At 52.5% G+C, this 22486-nt stretch overlaps 1 protein-coding gene across 12 annotated transcripts in view; it reads right to left on the reverse strand.

The window, feature by feature from the left end:
• Positions 1-22486, reverse strand: part of NLRC3 (NLR family CARD domain containing 3) — a 39894-nt gene that overhangs the window by 8776 nt on the left and 8632 nt on the right. For 2 of the 12 annotated variants that reach the window (XM_028840967.2, XM_077985382.1), the window contains exons 2-15: positions 20916-20997; positions 19021-19082; positions 18571-18772; positions 16721-18470; positions 15098-15184; positions 10085-10168; positions 9403-9486; positions 6195-6278; positions 4119-4202; positions 2391-2474; positions 1669-1752; positions 1114-1197; positions 644-727; positions 232-315 (exon numbers count right to left, since the gene is read on the reverse strand). In XM_028840967.2, coding sequence (XP_028696800.2) covers positions 232-315; positions 644-727; positions 1114-1197; positions 1669-1752; positions 2391-2474; positions 4119-4202; positions 6195-6278; positions 9403-9486; positions 10085-10168; positions 15098-15184; positions 16721-18470; positions 18571-18748 — 2771 coding nt within the window. In that variant the 5' untranslated portion in view covers positions 18749-18772; positions 19021-19082; positions 20916-20997. Of the gene's footprint in view, positions 1-231; positions 316-643; positions 728-1113; positions 1198-1668; positions 1753-2390; positions 2475-4118; positions 4203-6194; positions 6279-9402; positions 9487-10084; positions 10169-15097; positions 15185-16720; positions 18471-18570; positions 18897-19020; positions 19083-20678; positions 20748-20915; positions 20998-22486 lie in introns of those variants that run through there. The other 10 variants (XM_028840968.2, XM_077985374.1, XM_077985379.1 and 7 more) reach the window with 10 other exon arrangements.

Genomic DNA, 22486 nt, shown 5'->3' on the forward strand with positions numbered 1-22486 from the left:
AGATGATCCACATGCCTCAGCCTCTCAAAGTGCTGGGATTACAGACGTGAGCCAACGCACCCGGCCAATACATTTAAAAGGCAGACAAGGACTGAAATGTGCCCGCTGGCCTTAGGGAAGAGGAGGCTGTGTGCCAAGGGTCACTGGATTGAGCCTCTCCCTGGTGGGTACCAGCAGGTTCACCTGTCCCCGACAGCCCCCGCCCTGCAGCCCCTGGGCAGGCCAACTTACTCTAAGCTGGTGAGGCTCCTGTTGAGCTGTAGTGCTTGTCCCAGGGCCTGGGCAGCGCCGGCCTGGATGAAATTCCACTGCAGGCTGGGCAGACACAGACACATGTGACTATGTGACTATGTGGCCCTGGGGCAGAGCCAAGGAGGCTCTGATGGCAGGGAGTGGAATCCCTGCAGGATGTGGCAGGAGAATTCCTGCAACCCTGTGACCACCTCTTAACACATGTCTGTCTGTGGGTCAGGAGAGCACAGGATGGGGCACAGTCTGCTGGCAGCAGTCTAGCCTGGGCAGCCCCTGAGACCTTTGCAAGGGGTGTCCCCAAACCAGGCTTGACCTGTACATCATTGGTTTGGGTGGAGCCCGGCAGCTCTGCAGAAGGGGGACAGGGCAGGGTGGAGAGCTGCAGACTCACTGAAGGGAGGTGAGGGTGCGGTTTTCTCTCACTGCCACTGCGATGGCCTGGGCACCCTGGTCGTGGAGGAGGTTGGCTGTCAGGCTAGGAGAAAGGGAACAGGAGCAAGTGAGCGGGGCTGGCTGTGAAGCCTCTGGTCCTTGGTCACCAGGGATTCCAGGGCTCAATGCCAGGTCACACAGCCAGGACGTGGGGGAGCTTCCTGGGGATACGCTGCCCAATGGCATGATCACATCCTCATCCATCCCCACCAGGTGAGGCACATGGTGTCATACCAGCCTCACCCTCATGCAATTTACACTATGAGAGTGGGGGACTTGCCACCCGATGCCAGGTAGCCTGGCTGCACCCTCCCCAGTCAGCGCCTTCTCCAACCCTGTGATGCAGCGAGGGTGCCCGTCAGCCCAGGCTCAGTGTGGGTGTGGTCATGGCATGAACAGCCTGTGGAGTCACAGGCCCCCACCACGTACTCCAGGTTCTTCAGGGTGCTATTGGTGCAGAGGGCATGAGCGATGGCCTGGCCTCCCTCGGGACTGATGGAGTTTTCTCGAAGGCTGAAAAAAAAGGGAAGACCTGAGCTTCTGACCGGGCAGATGAGGCATCTGGCAGAGCCAAGCCCAGGTGTTTAGGCTTCTGGAAGCCCAAGAAACTGTAGGCAGGGGACCTAGGGTTCTGCACAGTCTGGGCTGAGGTGTGAAGGAGCCAATGCCAGCAAGCCAGTGCTGGGCCAGCCAGGCGCCCCCGCTTTAGGACCATCCACAGTACAGGGAGAGGATAGGATGACAGGGCCCCAGAGGTGCGAGGGGACAGGTGGCTCAGCGTGCATCTGGGAAGGGAGCAGCAGAATGGGCCACTGCGGGCAGCAGCTGTCCCCTGCACCCCAAGAGATCAGGAAGAGGGCCAGGCTGCCAGGAAGGCTTCCCCAGCAATAGATATCCCTGAGACAGGCTTCCCAGTGCCAAGTCCCTGCAGACAGGTGCCCGGTCAAAGAAACGCCATGTTTGGAGAGGGTGGCCGGGACTTACCTGAGGCTGAGGAGGGTCTGGTTGGTGCAGAGGGCCCCCATCAGTGCTGCCACTCCTGCGTCACTGATGGAATTGCTCTGCAGACTGCGGACAGAGAAGGAGGCACCCTGGGTGTGGCTGTCGCAGGACCCAGAGGGAGCTGCCCTGTCCAGTCTGGGACAGCAGGCACTGGGTTCAACAGGGAGTTGGGGGCTCCAGGGACAGTGGCAGCCACACTGCTCCTCTCCTCATCTCTCTTTCTTTGCCCATCCCCTCACCTAGCCCCTGCCAGGGGAGGGCAGGTGGGTTTAGCGCAACAAACCCCCAAATTTAGACCCTGCCTTGATGTGGGTGGCCCCAGACAGCCTCAGAGCAGGGTGTGTTGGGTCTGCAGCCCCCAGAAGGAGTGGTGCAGCAGGCTCCCCAAGTGTAGGTGCAGCGCTGAGCTCTCCTGCCCCCACCAAAGCTGCTACAGCTGACTCCCTCTCTAGTCACCCTTGCTGGCTTCTCAAGGACACTTGGAGCTCATCATTCCAAACACTCCAGACTCCACCCCAGCCCCCACCGTCTAGGGAAATGGAGCTAGTGGGGCAGGGGGCACTGAGGGCAGTGTGTACCCAGGGTTGATGTTGGCAGGGAAATGGCCCTGGGGGACAGCCATATTTCAGGACTGCCAGCCCACCATCTACTGGAAAGAGAATGCAGGGGGACTCGTCACCCTGGCAGGGGTCAGGTGGACTCACTCCAGGCTCTCCAGGCCCTGGTTCACCTTCAGGGCCTCGGCCAGGGCCTTGGAACCTCCATCACCAATACTATTACTGGAGAGCCTGCAAGAGAAGGGATATGGATGAGTCAGCCTCCAGGAGTTGCCAGGCAGGGCTGGGCGGAGGGATCAGGGTCAGGGAAGCCCTCATGGGAGGGCTGGCTCTGTTGTCTCAAGGATGGCCAGTGCACAGTTTGTTCTGCCTGAGGCCTGTTGACTGTAGTCTCTGCATGTGACCACCTGTTGCCTGTGAGAAATCAGGATAGCAAAGTCCCTCTTGACTCCCTGGCAAGAAGAGTCAACCCTTCAGTGATAAGTATTTTGGGGGGTTTTGTGAAGATGGTCAGGAAATGTTTTCTTCTGCCAGGTGGTAAGATAGTAAATGTGAGCCCGAGAAGGTTGGGGTTCACCCAATCCTGGGAGTCTCCATCCTCCTCGGTTAGTGCTTTTGGAGTCCAAAGTCAGCTAACCAGCACCCACACATCCATCAGTCTATCCATCCACTCACCCATCAATTTATCTACTTACCCACCCACTCATTCATAAATCCATCCATCCAGTCATTCATCCATCCATCTACCTACCCACCTACCCACTTACCCATTCATCTGTCCACTCATCCATCCACCCACCCATCAGTCCGCTCACCTATCAATTCGTCTGTCCATCCACTCATCCACCCATCCATCCATTTGTCCATTCATCCATCCATCTATCCATCCATCCACTCACCCATTCATCCACTCATTCATTCAACCATCCATCTATCCACTGACCTGTCCATTCATCCACTTACCCATTTATCTATCCACTCACCCATTCACCCATCCATCCATTCATGTACCCATCCACCTATCCACCTATCCATCTCTACCCACCCATCCACCTACCTATTCACCCATTCAACCATCCATTTATCTACTCATCTACCCATTCATCCACATACCCACCCATCCATCCATCCCTCCATCTACCCACTCACCCATTCATCCACTCATTTATTCAACCATCCATCCATCCATTCACCCATCCACCAATCTGCCCATCAATTCATCCTTTCATCCAGTCATCTACCCATCCATCCATCCATCCACTCATCCATCCATCCATCCATTTATTCAACCGTCCATCCATTCATTCAACCATCCATCCATTCATTCAACCATCCATCTATCTATCCATCCATCCATTCGCTCATTCATTCAACCATCCATCCATCCACCCCCCACACATCCATCCACCCACCCATCCATCCATCCACCCACCCACCCAGCCATCCATCCACCCATCCATCCATTCACCCATCCCTCAGTCCACTCACCCATCAATTCATTTATCCATCCACTCATCCACCCATCCATCCACTCATCCATCCATCCATCCATCCATCCATCCATCCATCCATCCATCCACTCAGCCATTCATCCACTCATTCATTCAACCATCCATCCATCTATCCATTCGCCCATCCATCAATCCACTCATCCATCCATCCACTCATTCATTTATCGATTCATTCACCCGTTCACCCATCCATCCATCCATCCATCCACCTACCTACCCATCCACCCCTACCCACCCATCCATCCATCCATTCATCCATCCATTCATCCATTCATCCATCCATCCTCAGGCTCACAAATATTTGTGCTGGGTTGGGCATTGTGCTGGACTGAGGATACTAGTGTGGGCCTTTCATGTGTCTCACATGAGCTCTTTCAGACTCCTGTTCTGCTTCAAGGCATCTGCCATCCGCTGGGCTCCCATGGGCCCGATGCTGTTCTTCTGCAGGCTGTGGGAGAAAAGAGAGGGGTCCTTTAGAAAGGCTGGTTACAGCCATTCCCAGACCAACGTTCAAGGTCAGGGACAACTAGTGTGCCCTCTTCATTTACTGGAGCAGGCGGGGAGAGGGTTCTCCAGATAGGTCTTTGGATTGTTGCCTAAGTGATAATGGACCGACGTTATGATGAGGGAGAGTAAGGGGTCAGAACAGCTGAACCTCCCTTGCAAGGGGTAGAAAGCAGAGATCAGATTATCAGCTGATAATGCCCAACAACCTCCCGAGTGGGGAACTCCATGGACAAGTCTCTCTGGTGCCTCACCCGCCAATCTGCCTCCCATCTAGACCAGCAGGCTGCCTCCCACCCCAAGAAACCTCCCTAGGGGCCGGGTACAGTGGCTCACGCCTGTAATCCCAGCACTTTGGGAGGCCAAGGTGGGCGGATCACGAGGTCAACAGATCGAGACTATCTTGGCCAACATGGTGAAACTCCGTCTCTACTAAAAATACAAAAATTAGTGGGGCGTGGTGGCGTGCACCTGTAGTACCAGCAACTTGGGAGGCTGAGGCAGGAGGATCACTTGAACCAGGGAGGCAGAGGTTGCAGTGAGACGAGATCCACCTCTATTGCCAGCACTCCAGCTGGCAATAGAGGGAGACTCCATCTCAAAAAAAAAAAAAAAAAAAAAAAGAAACAAAAAAGAAAAAAAGAGAAACCTCCCTAGGGAGACCCTGGCTTAGGTTCCTCTTCTGAAAAAGCTACTTCCTCTTGCACTAAATCTGGTGGAGGGAGACAGCACAGGAGAAACCCTGTCCTCATCCTACAAGGACAGACAGGCAGGACCCCTCCTGTGTGAGGCTAAATACAAATCTTGAAAAATGTAATTTTCCCTGGTTCCAAAAAGGAAAGAGACTCCGCACCACCCCCATTTTCTTAGAGCATTTCCTGAGAAAGACTTGAGGTTGCACATGCTGCCTCTGTCCCTTTAAGATGTATGTAAATCTTTTTAAAAGCAAAATCAGCCTCTGGCCAGTTTCACAGCCTGGGAATGTCTTTTATAAGGGTTTGGAGCCATCTCTTTGAAATGTAAACGTTAAGGAAGATAGAGTCCCTCTTTCCCTGCCTTCGTGGGAATTAGGCTAGGCATCTGGCTTGAAGCTCCAAAGTACCTGCATGTCAAAAAGATAAGAAGCTTTGCTTTTCCTTTGGATAAAGGCAATTAGGGACCACAAATGGCCACTCCAATTATCTGGTGTATTTAGCATAAACGGCAAATGGTGCTGCCTGGCCCTCTCGCCTGAGGACATCTGCTTGGCTCTAGAAAAGTGAGCTTCTGTCTTTACACTCTCATTGGTGGGTTGCCCTGATGCACTGTGCAGTCAGTTTAATGTTTATCCACTAATTGTTGTATTCCTTCCTACATTTGTGGGTTGGTAGGAGGTATTTTATTTTATATTTTATTATTTTATTTTATATTTTAATTTTATTTTTTGAGACAGAGTCTTGCTGTCGCCCAGGCTGGAGTGCAGTGGCACAGTCTCAGCTCACTGCACCCTCTGCCTCCAGGGTTCAAGCGATTCTTTCAACTTAGCCTCCCAAGTAGCTGGGACTACAGCCTTGCACCACCCCGCCTAGTTATTTATTTTTATTTTTATTTTTATTTTTTAAATAGAGACGGTGTTTCACTATTTTGGCCTGGCTGATCTCAAACTCCTGACCTCAAGTGATCCGCCTGCCTTGGCCTCCTAAAGTACTGGGATTACAGGCATGAGTCCCTGCACACAGCCTGGAGGTTTTATTTTTAATTATTTCCCCAACACCTGCTCTCTTGAAAAGCAGTGGGCATCAGGTTTTCCAGAGGCCATCCAGATGGGTCAGAAGGCCTCAGGTCCTAGCCCCATCCATTCTTCCTAGCGGGTAATAGGCAGAGAGGCCCTTGGAGGAGGAGGGAGAAGGGAGAGAAGGAGGGGAGAAGAGAGGAGAGAGGAGACGTGTCCACTCACTGCAGCACGGAAAGGGTCCGGTTGGAGGCCAAGGCCTCAGCCATGGACCTGGCCCCATCATCCCTGACGGTGTTGCCTTGGAGGCTGCAGAGACAAGAAGAGGCGCATCACTGATGGAACAGAAGCTGGAACCCAGTGGCCTGAACCGTCTCTGCAGTGGGGGCACCTCTATGGAGCAAGGGGTTCTGACCACTATGTGCCCTCACTGCCCACCATGCAGGGAGAGCAGTTGACCCTTTGCACCACTGCCTGGAGCTTAGGTTTTTCTTTGGGTTGCTAAGCATCTGCCTGCCACCTGGGAACAAGCTCTCTGAATAACCACAACAGGGTCATCAATCATCCTCATTACAGCTGAAAGACACAGGATCCAAGTGTTGGTGAGAATATGGAGAAACTGCAATACTGCTGATGGGAATGCAAAAAGGTCTGCTCTCTGTGGAACATGGTCTGGCAGGTCCTTAGAAGGTTAAACATGGGTTGACCATGTGACCCAGCAATTCCATTCCTAGGTATATACTCAAAAGAATTGAAAACAGGCACCGAAAGTCTTATTCACCAGTGTTCACAGCAGCGTTATTCATATAACCAAAAGGTGGAGACAACCCAAATGGCCGTCATTGGGTGAATGGCTCAACACATCATGGTCTGTCCATCCCACAGAATATGATTCAGCCTTAAAATCAAGGGAAGAGGCTGGGTGCAGTGGCTCACACCTGTAATCCCAGCACTTTGGGATATCAAGGTGGGTGGATCACTTGAGGTCAGCAGTTCGAGACCAGCCTGGCCAACATGGTGAAACCCCATCTCTACTAAAAATACAAAAATTAGCTGGGTGTGGTAGCACATGCCTGTAATCCCAGTTACTCAGGAGACTGAGACAGGAGAAGCGCTTGAACCCAGGAGGCAGAGGTTGCAGTGAGCTAAGAACATGCCACTGCACTCCAGGCTGGGTGACAGAGTGAGACTCTGTCTTTAAAAAAAAAAAAAGTTAAAATAAAATGGAAGGAAGCATTGACACATGGTACCACACAGAAGAAGCTTAAAAACATCATGCTCAATGAAGAAAACCGGCCACCAAAGGCTGGACTATATAAATCTATTTACATGAAATGTCCAGTATAGGTAAATCCTTAGAAATGGGAAGCAGATTGGTGATTGCAAGGGGCTGGGGAAAGGGGAGAATGGGAAGTGACTGCTTGTGGGTATGAGGTCTCCTTCAGGGGTGATGAAAATATTCTGAACTGGACAGATGTGATGGTGGCACAACATTGTGAATGTGCTAAATGTCACTGAACTGTACACTTGAAAACAGGTGTTTTTAGATGGAGTCTCACTCTGTCGCCCAGGCTGGAGTGCAGTGGCGCGATCCGCCTCTCAGGCTCAACTCAACCTCAGCCTCCTGAGTAGCTAGGACTACAGGCACCTGCCACCATGCCCGGCTAACTTTTTGAACTTTTTTTTTTTTTTTTTTTTTTTTTAGTAGAGATGAGGTTTTACCATGTTGGCCAGGCTGGTCTCGAACTCCCAACCTCAAGTGATCCACCCGCCTTGGCCTCCCAAAGGCCTGGGATTACAGGCGTCAGCCTCTGGGACCTGCCTAAAACAGTCAATTTTATGGTACATGAATTTCACCCTAATAAAAATAAATAAATAAATGAAAACAGAACAGAAAAGCGGTACCCACTCAACTAATGATAGATACAACCACAGGCTCTTAAAAGCGATACAACGGGCTGGGCTCAGTGACTCATGCCTGTAATCCCAGCACTTTGGGAGGCCAAGGCAGGCAGATGGCTTGAGTGCAGGAGCTCAAGACCAGCCTGGCCAACATGGTGAAACCTCGTCTCTACTGAAAATACAAAAAAATTAACCGGGCTTGGTGGCAGGTGCTTATAATCCCAGATACTTGGAAGGCTGAGGCAGGAGAATCGCTTAAACTTGGGAGGCCGAGGTTGCAGTGAGCCAAGATCGCGCCACTGCACTCCAGCCTGGATGACAAAGAAAGACTCCGTTTCAAAAGAAAAAGAGAGAGAGACATAACAAACCACATCACACATCTGTCCCCTGCTCGGGCCACACACACAAGCTCAAAGTCTAGGGAAGAGCTGGAGCCTGGAAACTTGTTTAGGGCACAAGATCCCCAGAACCCAGTGGGATGGAAGCCAGTATCCCATGCCTGCCATCTTTGTTTGTTTGTTTCTTTTTTCTTTTTTTGAGACGGAGTCTCGCTCAGTCGCCCAGGCTGGAGTGCAGTGGCGCGATCTTGGCTCACTGCAAGCTCCGCCTCCCGGGTTCACGCCATTCTCCTGCCTCAGCCTCCCGAGTAGCTGGGACTACAGGCGCCTGCAGCCTCGCTCGGCTAATTTTTTTTTTTTTTTTTTTTGAGACGGAGTCTCGCTCTGTCGCCCAGGCTGGAGTGCAGTGGCCGGATCTCAGCTCACTGCAAGCTCCGCCTCCCGGGTTCACGCCATTCTCCTGCCTCAGCCTCCCGAGTAGCTGGGACTACAGGCGCCCGCCACCTCGCCCGGCTAGTTTTTTTGTATTTTTTAGTAGAGACGGGGTTTCACCAGGTTAGCCAGGATGGTCTCGATCTCCTGACATCGTGATCCGCCCGTCTCGGCCTCCCAAAGTGCTGGGATTACAGGCTTGAGCCACCGCGCCCGGCCCTAATTTTTTGCATTTTTAGTAGAGATGGGGTTTCACCGTGTTAGCCAGGATGGTCTCGATCTCCTGACCTCGTGATCCACCCACCTCGGCCTCCCAAAGTGCTGGGATTACAGGCGTGAGCCACCGCGCCCGGCCTGTTTGCTTGTTTTGAGACGGAGTTTTACTCTGTCAGTCACACAGGCTGGAGTGTAGTGGCGCGATCCTGGCTTACTGCAATCTCTGCTTCCCAGGCTCAAGCGATTCTCCTACCTTAGCCTCCCAAGTTGCTGGGATTACAGGCACCTGCCACCACGCCAGCTAATTTTTGTATTTTAGTAGAGATGGCGTTTTGCCACGTTGGCCAGGCTGCTGACAAACTCCTGACCTCAAGCAATCCACCTGTCTCAGCCTCCCAAAGGGTTGGGATTACAGGTGTGAGCCACTGCGCCCAGCCCCATGCCTGCCATCATGAATCACCTCCCATTCTCATAGTTGGTGCCTGAGGAGAGGGTTTTCTGGGCCCTCTCTTGGGGTCACAAGACAGGGAACAGGTGACACACACCTCAGAGAGGTCAGGGTGCGGTTGATCTTCAGAGCATCTGCCAGCGCCTTGGCCCCTTGTGGTCCAATGGAGTTACCGCGGAGGCTGAAGGAGGAAGAGAGAAAGAGACGCCTCCATCTGTTTCCCAGGCAGGGAAGGGGAAACAAACTGCATTGACCTTGAAATTCATGATCCTCTAAGTGAATGTATGAGGGCTTAGGATCTCATGTTTGGTGGAACCGGGGCAGAGATCCTTATATGAACCAGGAAGGAGTTTCCCCAAGCCTGTCCCAGGTGTTGGGGGGAAAGAAAGCAGGACCTGATGGACTAGTGGGCTTGGGCCAAATGTGGAGATGAGAATCATGGCCCCAGATGTAGGGCCAAACATCTGGTGTGTCCCTGGCTGGAGCCCAGCAACTAAGGAGCCATGGTTCTGCCCGGCTGTCCTTCCGTCCCACCAGGAAGGCATGTGCGCTAAGGTGTGGCCTCCTTGTGTCTTACTCCCACAGGAGTCTTAGAAGCTACTCCAAATGAAGTATGGGTGTTATGTCCAGATGCTACCCAGGGGCTGAATCATGGGAATCAGGGACGAACAGACAGGTAAGACCCCAATCATTTCCTACGAGGGGAGGGGACTTCACGAGATGCCTCACAACTCTTCTGGTTCCAATGGCAAAGGTTCGGCCTTGGTTGTCCTACTTACTCCAGAGAGGTCAGACTTCTGTTGACCAGGAGGGATCTGGCCAGAGCTTTGGCCCCTTTGTTGCTGATCTGGTTCTCTGCCAAGCTGCCCAAGGAAAGGGAGAGGAGTGGTTATTTTGGGCATGCACATCTCATGGCCTCTTCCTCAACACCGTGCCCATGATTATTCCTGTAGGCCTCCCCACATCATCAGGGTCTGGACACAGCTGGAGATGAGGTGACCCCTGGAGCAGAATGCCAGGCACAGCAGATCTCCTGAGCCTGGGCAGCACAGGGCCAGAGTGGGAGGACAGACCCTCACCATGGCAAAGGGTCCCAGAAAAAAGTTTAACCAGAATCCAGCACAACAGCTTCTACACAAACAGCACAGCAAAGAAAATGGAAATCTCAGAAGCCTAACATGCAGATGGCAGCCAGTGGTGTGCTGGTAAACTGGCTCCCAGGAAAAACAAAATTTCAAAAACTGGGCTGTGCATGGTGGCTCATGCCTATACAATCCTAGCACTTTGGGAGGCCAAGGTGGGAGCATCACTTGAAACCAGGAGTTTCAGACTAGCCTGGGCAACATAGGAAGATCTTGTCTTTACAAAAAAAACATAAAAATTAGCCAGGTGTGGTGGCACACCTGTAGTCCAAGCTACTTAGGAGGCTGAGGAAGGAGGATTTAGCCCAGGAGGTAGAGGCTGCAATGAGTCATGATCAGTGACATCACTGTGCTCCAGCCTAAGCGACAGAGTGAGACCATGTCCCAAAACAATAACAAAACAAAAAGCAAATGCAAAAACAAATGCTACCAAACTGATTTGTAGCATTTGCCAATTTCCACGGTATAAATACTCCCACCAACACTAAGTTCAAGCACATCCAGCTTGCAAAATTCCTGAAAATTTAACAATCAGCTCTTGTGAACTGGTACAAATGAATTTAGGCACACTGCTGATCCTAGCCTCTTTTCTAGTGCAAAATGGCAAATAGTAGAGTTATTTAAAATTAGCTTTAAAAAAAAAAAAAAAAGCACATCTTGATCTGCCTTGAGAGCATGGTTCTGGGAATATGGTGATGGATCAACAGTGTTGCTTCATGTTTCCAGTTGCAGAAATAGTAGCTGTCTAGGCTCTTTGCCGTTTGTAGGCATTCAGCCCCATGAGATATAGTAGTTCAATTAGAATCCCCAGGCTGGTGCTCTTCTTTTTCTTTTTTCAGACAGGATCTCATTCTGTCACCCAGGCTGGAGTGCAGTGGCACGATCATGGGTCACTGTAACCTCGAACTCCCGAGCTCAAGAATCCTCCCACTTCAGCCTCCCAAGTAGCTGGAAACAGAGGTGCATGCCACCACACCTGGCTAGTTTTTTAATTTTTTGCAGAGACAGGGTTTTACTATGTTGCCCAGGCTGGTTTCAAACTCCTGGGCCCAAACGATCCTCCTGCCTTGGCCTCCCAAAGTGCTGGAATTATAGGCATGAGCCACTGAACCCGGCCTGGTACTTTTCTTTTTTTTTTTTTTTTTTTTTTTTTTGAGACGGAGTCTCGCTCTGTCGCCCAGGCTGGAGTGCAGTGGCGCGATCTCGGCTCACTGCAAGCTCCGCCTCCCGGGTTCACGCCATTCTCCTGCCTCAGCCTCCCGAGTAGCTGGGACTACAGGCGCCCACAACCGCGCCCGGCTAATTTTTTGTATTTTTAGTAGAGACGGGGTTTCACCGTGGTCTCGATCTCCTGACCTTGTGATCCGCCCGCCTCAGCCTCCCAAAGTGCTGGGATTACAGGCGTGAGCCACCGCGCCCGGCCACTTTTCAAGCTATATTCAAGCAAACTGTTCACTGGAATAAAGTCTCTTTTCTCTAAATTCCTTTTCAGAGAACTTCAATTCACAGCATTCGCCCAGGCCACCTCTATATAAATGTTCTCAAATTCTAAAGTGCTTCCATCCCCCGAGACTTTATGGTATTTTATAAGTTGTATTTAACTGATAGTTGAAATAGAGATGTGGCACTGAGGATCAACTACAGAGGTAAAGAAGAGCATGTGGCCAGAGAAGAGATTTTTGACTTCATTCAGAATAATTTACTTTTATTTTTATTTTTAGTAAAGATGGCATCTTGCCATATGTTTCCCAGGTTGGTGTTGAACTCCTGGCCTCAGATAATCCCCCCACCTTCCAGATTGCTAGTATTATAGGAAAGAGCCACTGTGCCTGGCCCCCGAATAATTTCTGAGCACTACCTAGCCTCCTTTAAGCAAAACTAAAAGTTGGCTATTTTGTCATGTGCTAAAAATGCTGGGGGTTGGCCGGGCGCGGTGGCTCAAGCCTGTAATCCCAGCACTCTGGGAGGCCGAGATGGGCGGATCACGAGGTCAGGAGATCAAGACCATTCTGGCTAACACGGTGAAACCCCGTCTCTACTAAAAAATACAAAAAACTAGCCGGGCGAGGTGGCGGGCGCCTGTAGTCCCAGCTACTCGGGAGGCTGAGCCAGGAGAATGGCGGGAACCCAGGAGGCGGAGCTTGCAGTGAGCTGAGATCCGGCCACAGCACTCCAGCCTGGGTGACAGAGCGAGACTCCGTCTCAAAAAAAAAAAAAAAAAAAAAATGCTGGGGGCTCTCACAAAGGAAAAAAAGTATTAATAATGAGAATTTGTCATTCTTTTTCTTTTCTTCTTCTTCTTTTTTTTTTTTTTTTTTGTGAGACGGAGTCTTGCTCTGTCACTCAGGCTGGAGTGCAGTGGTGCAATCTTGGCTCACTGCAACCTCTACCTCCCGGACTTAAGCAATTCTCCTGTCTTAGCCTCCTGAGTAGCAGGGATTACATGCACCCACTACCACGCCCTGCTAATTTTTGTATTTTTAGTAGAGACAGAGTTTTGCCACTTTCACCAGGCTGGTCTCGAACTCCTGACCTCAAGTGATTCACCGGCCTCAGTCTCCCAAAGGGCTGGGATTAAAGGCACGAGCCACCGCCCCTGGCCTAGATACCCTTCTAACCCCATTTTTACCCTCTTTAGGCACAGAAATGACTTGTTCAAACTCACACAGAGCCTACACCTCTAACCACACTCCCCAGTGATTTATTTTTGTTCCTGAATCAGTCTAAATTGCCATTAACTCAGATAAAGATTATTTCAGCCGGGCGTGGTGGCTCACATCTGTAATCCCAGTACTTTGGGAGGCCGAGGCGGGTGGATCATGAGGTCAGGAGATCGAGACCATCCTGGCTAACACGGTGAAACCCCATCTCTACTAAAAACACAAAAAAATAGCTGGGCGAGGTGGCGGGCACCTATAGTAGCAGTTACTCGGGAAGCTGAGGCAGGAGAATGGTGTGAACCCAGGAGGCGGAGCTTGCAATGAGCCGAGATGGCGCCACTGCACTCCAGCCTGGGCGACAGAGCAAGACTCTGTCTCAAGAAAAAAAAAACAAAAAAGATTATTTCAGAACCCAGAGGCTTGTATGAGAATGAAGAATTACCCTTGGGTGCGATGGCTCACACCTGTAATCCCCGCACTTTGGGAGGCTGAGGCGGATGGATCACCTGAGGTCAGGAGTTTGAGACCAGCTTGGCCAATATAATGAAACCCTGTCTCTACTAAAAATACAAAAATTAGCTGGGCGTGGTGGTAGGTGCCTGTAGTTCCAGCTACTTGGGAGGCTGAGACAGGAGAATGGCTTGAACCTGAGAGGTGGAGCTTGCAATGAGCCAAGATAGTGTCACTGCACTCCAGCCTGGGCAACAGAGTGAGACTCTGTCTCAAAAAAAAAAAAAAAATTACCCCTGGGGTTCTCTTCTCTTAACTCACCTCCCTAGGTCTCCAACAGCCACCCTTAGAGGATCAATCACATCGATTCAACCACAAACCCTGGGTGTGTGTAGTTTCTCAGATCCAGGAATGTTACTCCAGGAGAGATTTCATAAGCTCACATTCAGCATGTGAACTTTTGTCTAATTACAAGATGCAGGGTTTTTTGTTTGTTTTGCTTTTTGAGACACAGTCTCGCTCTGTTGCCCAGGCTGGAGTGCAGTGGCGCAATCTCAGCTCACTGCAAGCTCCACCTCCCAGGTTCACGCCATTCTCCTGCCTCAGCTTCCTGAGTAGCTGGGACTATAGGCGCCCGCCACCACGCCCAGCTAATTTTTAGTAGAGACGAGGTTTCACCGTGTTAGCCAGGATGGTCTCAATCTCCTGACCTCGTGATCCGCCCGCCTCGGCCTCCCAAACCGCTGGAATTACAGGTGCGAGCCACCACGCCTGGCCACAAGATGCAGTTTTAATTAAAAATTGCTTAAACTGATTTATAATTAAATTTGAAATTAAATTAAATTTGAAATTTAAAATTTTAATTATAAATGCAATTGGCTGGGTGCAGTAGCTCACGCCAGTAATCCCAGCACTTTGGAAGGCCGAGGCAGGTGGATCACGAGGTCAGGAGTTCGAGACCAGCCTGGCCAACATGGTGAAACCCCATCTCTACTAAAAATACAAAAACTAGCCAGGCGTGGTGGTGGGTGCCTGTAATCCCAGCTACTCGGGAGGCTGGGGCTGGAGAATTGTTTGAACCTGGGAAGCAGAGGTTACCTGCCTCCAGTGAGGTAAGAACCAGTGAGCCGAGATCGTGCCACTGCACTCCAGCCTGGGCAGTAGAGCAAGACTCTGTCTCGGTGGGGAAAAAATGCAATCCTGTGCCTAGAATGCTGTTGGACAGCAAACTTGGAGAGGTGCTTAGAGAACATCGTGCTTGGTATTATGTCAGCACATGCAGTGCTGTGGAAACACCTGCCCGTACACAACGGTGTCAAGTCCTCGGCCAGGTCACCTCCCTCTTCCTCCTGATGAGGCACCTGAGCCTCTGGCACTTTCTGGAATTGGGCAGAAACAAGCAGGCTGCATCTGGAGCCACATGCTCCAAGACACCTCTCCGTGGCAGCACCACTGGCCTGCTGAGTAGAGGATGATGAGAAGAGGGTTCCATACCCCACAAGACCGTGGGCACCATGGGGGTCCCCTGGGTCTGCATTACCTGATCTTCTGAATGCGACAGTCCTTCCCACTCAGCACGCTGCCCAGCAGCTCCATCACGGGGTCCTGGAACTGGTTGGTGTCCAGCCTGGCCAAGGGGAGCAGTGACAGTGAGTGTCCCACCCGCCCACTGGCAGGGTGGGGGCCTTGGCCCGGGGCCTCTGCCTCTCTCCGTCCCATTCAGCGCCATCATCACCGCAGCTCTGAGATCTGCGCTCAGCCCCAGTGCTCGAACCTTTCCCATGAGAGTGAACAGGAGGCTCGGTCCCCATGAGACCTGCAGTTCCTATGCAGAATGGCATCTTCCATGGGCTGTCGTCCTCACCACCCCACACGCCGCCTGCCTCTGCGGGACACCTGGATGACCCTCAGCCTGTGTCCTTTCCTCCCTACTCACTAAGGTCCAGAGCAGCGGGCGGGGGGTGGGCTGAGAGCATTCAGGGGGCAGCTTCTGTCAGACTGGATGGTTCTGAGGGGTTATGAAGTGAATTGTGTCCCCACAAAAGATATGAAGTCCTAACCCCCGGTGCCCCAAGTATGTGGCTTTATTGGGAAATGGGGTCACTGCGGATGTACTTTGTTAAGGGGGGGTCATGCTGGAGTGGGGTGCGCCTGTAATCCAATGTGACAGTGTCCTTTTAAGACTAGGAAGCACTGGCCAGGAGCAGTGGCTCACACCTGTAATCCCAGCACTTTGGGAGGCTGAGGTGGGCAGATCACCTGAGGTCAGGCGTTCAAGACTAGCCTGGCCAACATGGTGAAACCCCGTCTCTACTAAAAATACAAAAATTAGCCAGGCATGATGGTGGGCACCTGTAATCCCAGCTACTGGAGTGGCTGAGGCAGGATAATTGCTTAAACCCTGGCCGGGCGCGGTGGCTCACGCCTGTAATTCCAGCACTTTGGGAGGCCGAGGCGGGTGGATCACAAGGTCAGGAGATCGAGACCATCCTGGCTAACACGGTGAAACCCCGTCTCTACTAAAATACAAAAAATTAGCCGGGCGCGGTGGTGGGCGCCTGTAGTCCCAGCTACTCGGGAGGCTGAGGCAGGAGAATGGCGCGAACCCGGGAGGCGGAGCTTGCAGTGAGCCGAGATGGTGCCACTGCACTCCAGCCTGGGCGACAGAGTGAAGACTCCGCCTCAAAAAAAAAAAAAAAAAAAAAAAAATTGCTTAAACCCAGCAGGCGGAGTTGGTAGTGAGCCGAGATCGCGCCACTGTATTCCAGCCTGGGCGACAGAACAAGACTCTACCTCAAAAAAAGAGAGGACAGCACCATGTGGAGACAGACACAGGGAGAAGATGGCCAGGCAATGGGGCAGAGACTGGAGTAATGCAGCCTTTAGCCAAGGGTTGCCGTCAAACACCAGAAGCTAGAGAGGCAGGAGGGAACCTCTCCTATATGTTTCAGAGAGCACGTGGCCCTCCTGGCACCTTGATTTGAGACTTCTGGCCTCTAGAACTGTGAGAAAACACACTTCAGTTGTTTTAAGCCACTAAGTTCATGGTCCTCTGTTACAGCAGCCCTAGAAGACTGATGGAGAAGCTCGGTGGTGGGGAGGGGATGGTTTCTGCTCTCTCCTCTGCCCCTTCTGCAGCCCCGACCCCCGCTCTGGCGCCCACCTGAGCTTCCGGCAGTAGAGCAGCTGGGGCAGCAGGCTCTGAAGGACGCCCTGGCTGAGGCTCAGGGACAGGTTGGCCTCCTGGGCACAAGCGTCGGACACCTGCAGGAGGTAGGCCAGGGCGGCGCGGTGCGGAGGACCGGTCAGCCTGGCCAGGGCCCCGCTCTCCATGGCCTCCTCCACGCTGCGGACCAGCTCTGTGTGCTGCAGCTCGTGCAGGCAGTGTAGGACATTGATGTCCCGTGCACAGACTGCAGCATCGGGGCGCAGGCAGCCCTGCAGGAGCTCAGCCACTTGGGTCCGGTAGGCCTGGTGCTCGCCTTGGGCCAGGAGGGAGCCAGCCAGGAGGGCATTGACCCTCGGAGACAAGAGGCCGGAGAGGAAGCGTAGGAACACGTCCAGCCTCCCGTCCTCTGCCTGCATGGCCCGCTGGGCTGCGCTCCTGAAATGCGTGAGGAAACCCAGCCTGGGCCAGGATACGCCGCTCTCAGTAAAGAGGTCAAAGATGGCCCTCCTGGATGCGCCATAGTAATACGCGGCTGCCACAAACTCCTGCAGGGACAGGTGGGTGAAGCAGTAGGCCACCGACGATGCCAGCGTCTCCTCCCGCTGCAGGAAGCAGCTGCACAGGGCACCCTGCAGCAGAGCGAGGTCCACACCGAACGCCTTCATGTCTTGCTCGTAAAACACGTATTTCTTCTTGAGCAGCCCATGGAAGGCCAGCCGGCCCAATGTCCCCACCATCTTTCGGCCACCGTGGGCCACCTGCTCAATGCGAGGGCTTGCCTTGCCCTTCTCCTGCCCCTCCCTGCTGAGGGCCATCCTAAAGTACCATGAGTAGAGCTCGCACAGGGTCCTCGGGGGCCACAGCTCTGCGTCTTGGGGCCCCGTCCTGCTGCGCCACAGGTGGCCTAGCGCCACCCCCATGAGCCTGCAGAAGGCTGGGATAGTGCACATCAGGTACAGGGCCCTGTCGGCCTGTACTTGGCTCAGCACCCAGCCCAGGAGGGCCTGGTCCTCGGGGAACATCTGCTCCAAACACACTTTGATCTCCTCCTCGTTAAAGCCCCGGATCTCCGTCATCCGGTCCACCAGGCCCCCCGGGATCTGGCCAGATGCACTGGGACGGGAAGTGATCCAGATGGAAACTTCCGGAAAGAGGTTGCCACGGATGATGTTGGTGATCAGGTGGTCCACCGGGATCTCCTTCTTGGGGTCCATGCAGGCCACGGTGTTGGAGAAGTCCAGAGGCGTCCTGCACTCATCCAAGCCGTCCAGGATCAGGAGGGCCCTGGCTGGGACTGCCACCGCCAGGCTGGGCTCACCGATGTGCGGGAAGACGGAGCAGATGAGTCGGTCAGCACACAGCTTCTCGTGGGTGTTGAGATCTCGGAAGGTCAGAGGCAGCACCAGCGAGAAGTCCTTGCCGACCTGCCCATGGGCCCAGAGGCGGACGAAGTGCCTCACCAGGGTGGTCTTGCCCATGCCGGCCACCCCAATGGTGATGGAGACCCGGGGTGGGACAGACACCCGGGAGAGAGGCAGGAAGAGCCGGTCTAGGGCGACGGTCCTGGCGGGGCGCCCACCCCCGCGGGTGGCCTCCACCTGTGTGAAGTCGTGCTCCCTCAGCTGCAGGTCCGTCAGGCCCTCCACCAGCAGGAGGGAGGCCAGCCTGTGCCAGGGTCCAGCCAGCTCCGAGCCACCTCCCACCTTGCTCAGAAGGGCCTTGCGGTGCCTCTGTATCATGGAATCTGTGGGAGAGAGGCCAGTGGGGAGGGTGGGTAAGGGAAGAGTGGGCACAGACAGCCCAGGTATCCCCCACCCCGTGTCTGCCTCCCAAGCCAGTCCTACCACTGCTGCAGGGCCCCAGCGAGGAGTCCGGTGTCCTGTCCAGGGCCTGAGGCACCTGGGAGCTTTGACTGCCCTTGCCAGACAGCAGATCCATGAGGGCTTTCACCTGCTCCGCCGGGGAGCCTGTGCCGTGGCCCTGGCCGGCCTCCCTGCCGGTCCGCACCTCTTGCTTCCTCATGGAGTTGGGTATTACTTCCAGGAGCTGTGAAGAGAGGGCCTGAACCTGCTGCCTGCCATGCTCGCCATCCAGCAGCCTGGGACAGGTGAGCAAGCCCCCAGGAATGGGGTCAGAGATCCCCTCTTCCTCTTTCCTCAGCCTCACTGACCTGATTTCTAAGAACAGACTGGAAGGGCCATTTGTTTCTGGATGGTGACAATGATCACACGAATGCAGGGGCCCAGTGGATGAGAACTGGGGCCCTGGGCTTGCACCGTGGCCCTGCCACTTACCAGATAGGTGACCGTGGGCAGGCTGAGTCTCCTCTCTGTGCCTTGGTGTCTTCATTTGTGACCTGGAAATGGTGATGAGGTTACAAGTAAGTTCGCTCTGAAGGAGGGAAGAATGAAAGAAGCCACCCTGTTGGAAGATGTGGGAAAAAGAAAAAAAAAAGAAGCCACTCTGGGGATGCTACACTGTGTGATTCTGACTGACATTCTGGAAAAGGCAAAAGCATGGAGACAGGAAGACAGTGAAAGAAAGGCCAGTAGGGGCCAGGGGTTGGGAGGAGGGGTGAACCGGTGGAGCATAGACAATTCCTAGGGCAGTAACATGACTCTGTAGGGTACTATAGTGGTGGGTCCATGTCATTATCATTATACATTTGTCCAGGCCCACAGAATGTACAACTCCAAGAGTGAGCCCCACAGTGACTCACACCTCTAATCTCAACACTTTGGGAGGTCGAGGTGGTGGATCGCTTGAGACCTGGGGTTTGAGACCAACTTGGGCAACATAGAACCCATCTCTAAAATTTTTTTTAAATTAGCCAGGTTGGAGGTATGTGTCGGTAGTCCCAGCTACTTGGGAGGCCAAGGCAGCAGGATTGCTTGAGCCCAAGAGGTCGAAGCTGCAGTGAGCCATGATCACACCATGGCACTCCAGCCTGGGTGACAGAGCAAGACCCCATCTCTAAGAAAAACAAAATAAAACAAAAATCTCTTAATTATTCTTGCTACTGAGTTAAAGCAAAAAAAAAAAAAAAAAAAAAAAAAAAAAAAAAAAAAAAAAGAGTGAGCCAGAATATAAACTATGGGCATTGGGTGATGGCAACATGCCCATGTAGGTTTATTGATTGTAATCAATGGACCACTGTGGCAGGGGATGGTGATAGTGGCAGTCTGGGTGGGGGCAGGCATGGGGCGTGTCGGAAGTCTCTGTACTTTCCTATCAGTTTTTCTATAAGCCTGACCAGATGCGGTGGCTCATGTCTGTAAGCCCAGCACTTTGGAAGGTCGAGGCAGGCAGGTCACTTGAGGTCAGGAGTTTGAGACCAGCCTGGCTGATATGGTGAAACCCGATCTCTACTAAAAATACAAAAATTAACTGGGTACGGTGGCTCACGCCTGTAATCCCAGCATTTTGGGAGAACAAGGCGGGCAGATGACCTGAGGTCAGGAGTTCAAGACCAGCCTGACTAACATGGAGAAACCCTGTCTCTATTAAATATACAAAATTAGCCAGGCGTGGTGGCAGGCGCCTGTAATCCCAGCTACTCAGGAGGCTGAGGCGGGAGAATCACTTGAACCTGGGAGGCGGAGGTTGGAGTGAGCTGAGATCACGCCATTGCACTCCAGCCTGGGCAACAAGAACGAAACTCTGTCTCAAAAAATAAATAAATAATAAATGAGCCAGGCGTGGTGGGGGGTGCCTGTAATCCCAGCTACTCAGGAGGCTGAGGTAGGAGAATCACTTGAACCTGGAAGGTGGAGGCTGCAGTGAGCTGAGATCGCACCACTGCACTCCAGTCGGGGGGAAAGGGCGAGACTCCGTAATCCTAAAATTGCTTTACAAGGAAAAGCTTATTAATTACAAAAAGGAAATAAAAGAGAGAAGGAGGAGGAGTTGAAAAAGAGAAAATGCTGGTTCTCAGAGCAGCTGTTTTTCTTACTATGTTCCTGGGGTCTCCTGGGAGTGCAGGAACTCCTGGGCTCCCAACAGCGCTATTGGCCTGCTGCTGCTGGGGACAGTGACGCAGAAATTCAGAGAGGCAAAGCCAAGGCCCCCCGCTCCCATTTGCCTCCTTGTTGCCAAGACTGGTTGTCATCCTGCCCCCACAGCCCTCCCACAGCCAAGGTGGACACTGAGGCTCCGAGCTTGCCCCCACCCACCCTGCTTCCCTCCTCACCAGGCGCCCTGGCCACAGCAGCCCCTCCAACGCGGCCCCAGAAACTCAATGGATGGGGCTCAGCCCTCCATTGTCCACGGTTCTAGGAGAAAAAACACAATGTGGCTAGCAGAGGTGATGGCCCACTGCTGCTGATGGCAACCCTGCATTCAAAAATAACCCCAGGTGTTGTCACTGCACAGAGAAGCAGGTTGGACCCCACCTGTCCACAGGGCATTTCCCTGGTTCTCAATGTTTAGCTTAAGAGTTTGCTGTCAGGCTGGGTGCGGTGGCTCACACTTGTAATCCCGGCACTTTGGGAGGCCAAGGCGGGCGGATCACCTGAGGTTAGGAGTTCAAGACCAGTCTGGCCAACATGGTGAAACCCCATCTCTACTAATAATACAAATGAGCTGGGTGTGGTGGTGGGCGTCCGTAATCCCAGGCACTCAGGGGGCTGAGTCAGGAGAATTGCTTGACCCTGGAAGGCGGAGGTTGCAGTGAGCTGAGATCATGCCACTGCATTCCAGCCTGGGCAACAGAGCGAGACTCCATCTCAAAAAACAACAACAAACAAACAAACAAACAAAAAACTTGCTGTCTGCAGCCTTGGGATTCAGCAGGCTCCCTCACCTTGGATTTGCAGTGGGGAGCCTGGCTTTTTCTTTTTCTTTTTTTTTTTTTGAAACGGAGTCTTGCTGTGTCACCTAGGCTGGAGTGCAGTGGTGTGATCTCAGCTCACTGAAATCTCTGCCTCCCAAGTTCAAGCGATTCTCTTGCCTCAGCCTCCCGAGAAGCTGGGATTACAGGCACCCGCCACCACACCTGGCTAATTTTTGTAATTTTAGTAGAGGTAGGGTTTCACTGTGCTCTCCATGCTGGGCTCGAACTCTTGACCTCGTGATCCGCCCACCTCAGCCGAGCCTGGCATTTTAACACAGGTGATGCTTTTTATCTGGAAAATGATAAAAGAAGCTTAGCAATAAGTAAATAAGTAAATAGTAAAGAAAAATAAGTAAAATAGTAAAGTAAAAATAAGTAAAATACCATTTTTCAGGCATTCACGTCATGGTGTCGAAAAAGTAAGGAGTGTGATGAATTTGAGTTTGGTGGCACCCAGGCCAGCTGAACTAACCTGGAACATTAGGAACAGGCCAAGGCCAGGCCAATCTCCTTATGCTGCCCACATCTTGTTGGCTCTTCCCATTCTTTTATTCTTCTAAATGTCAAAACCAAGAGGGATAAAAAAGATGGGATTTTGGGCTAGGCACAGTGGCTCATGCTTGTCATCCCAGCACTTTGGGAGGCTGAGGTAGGAGGATCACTTGAGCCCAGGAGTTTGAGACCAGCCTGAGCAAAGTAGTGAGACCCTAGCTCTACAAAATGAAAATTAAAACATTAGCCAGGCATAGTGATTCACACTTGTAGTCCCAGCTACTCGGTAGGCTGAGGTGAGAGGATTGCTTGAGTCTGGGAGGTTGAGGCTGCAGTAAGCAGAGATTGCACCATTGCACTCCAGCCTGGGCAACAGAGTGAAACCCTGTCTTAGGAAAAGAAAAAGATAGGATTTGAATTGACATTGCCTCATGTGC

This window comes from Macaca mulatta, chromosome 20 (genome assembly GCF_049350105.2).
Source record: "Macaca mulatta isolate MMU2019108-1 chromosome 20, T2T-MMU8v2.0, whole genome shotgun sequence".
Lineage (NCBI taxonomy): Eukaryota > Metazoa > Chordata > Mammalia > Primates > Cercopithecidae > Macaca > Macaca mulatta.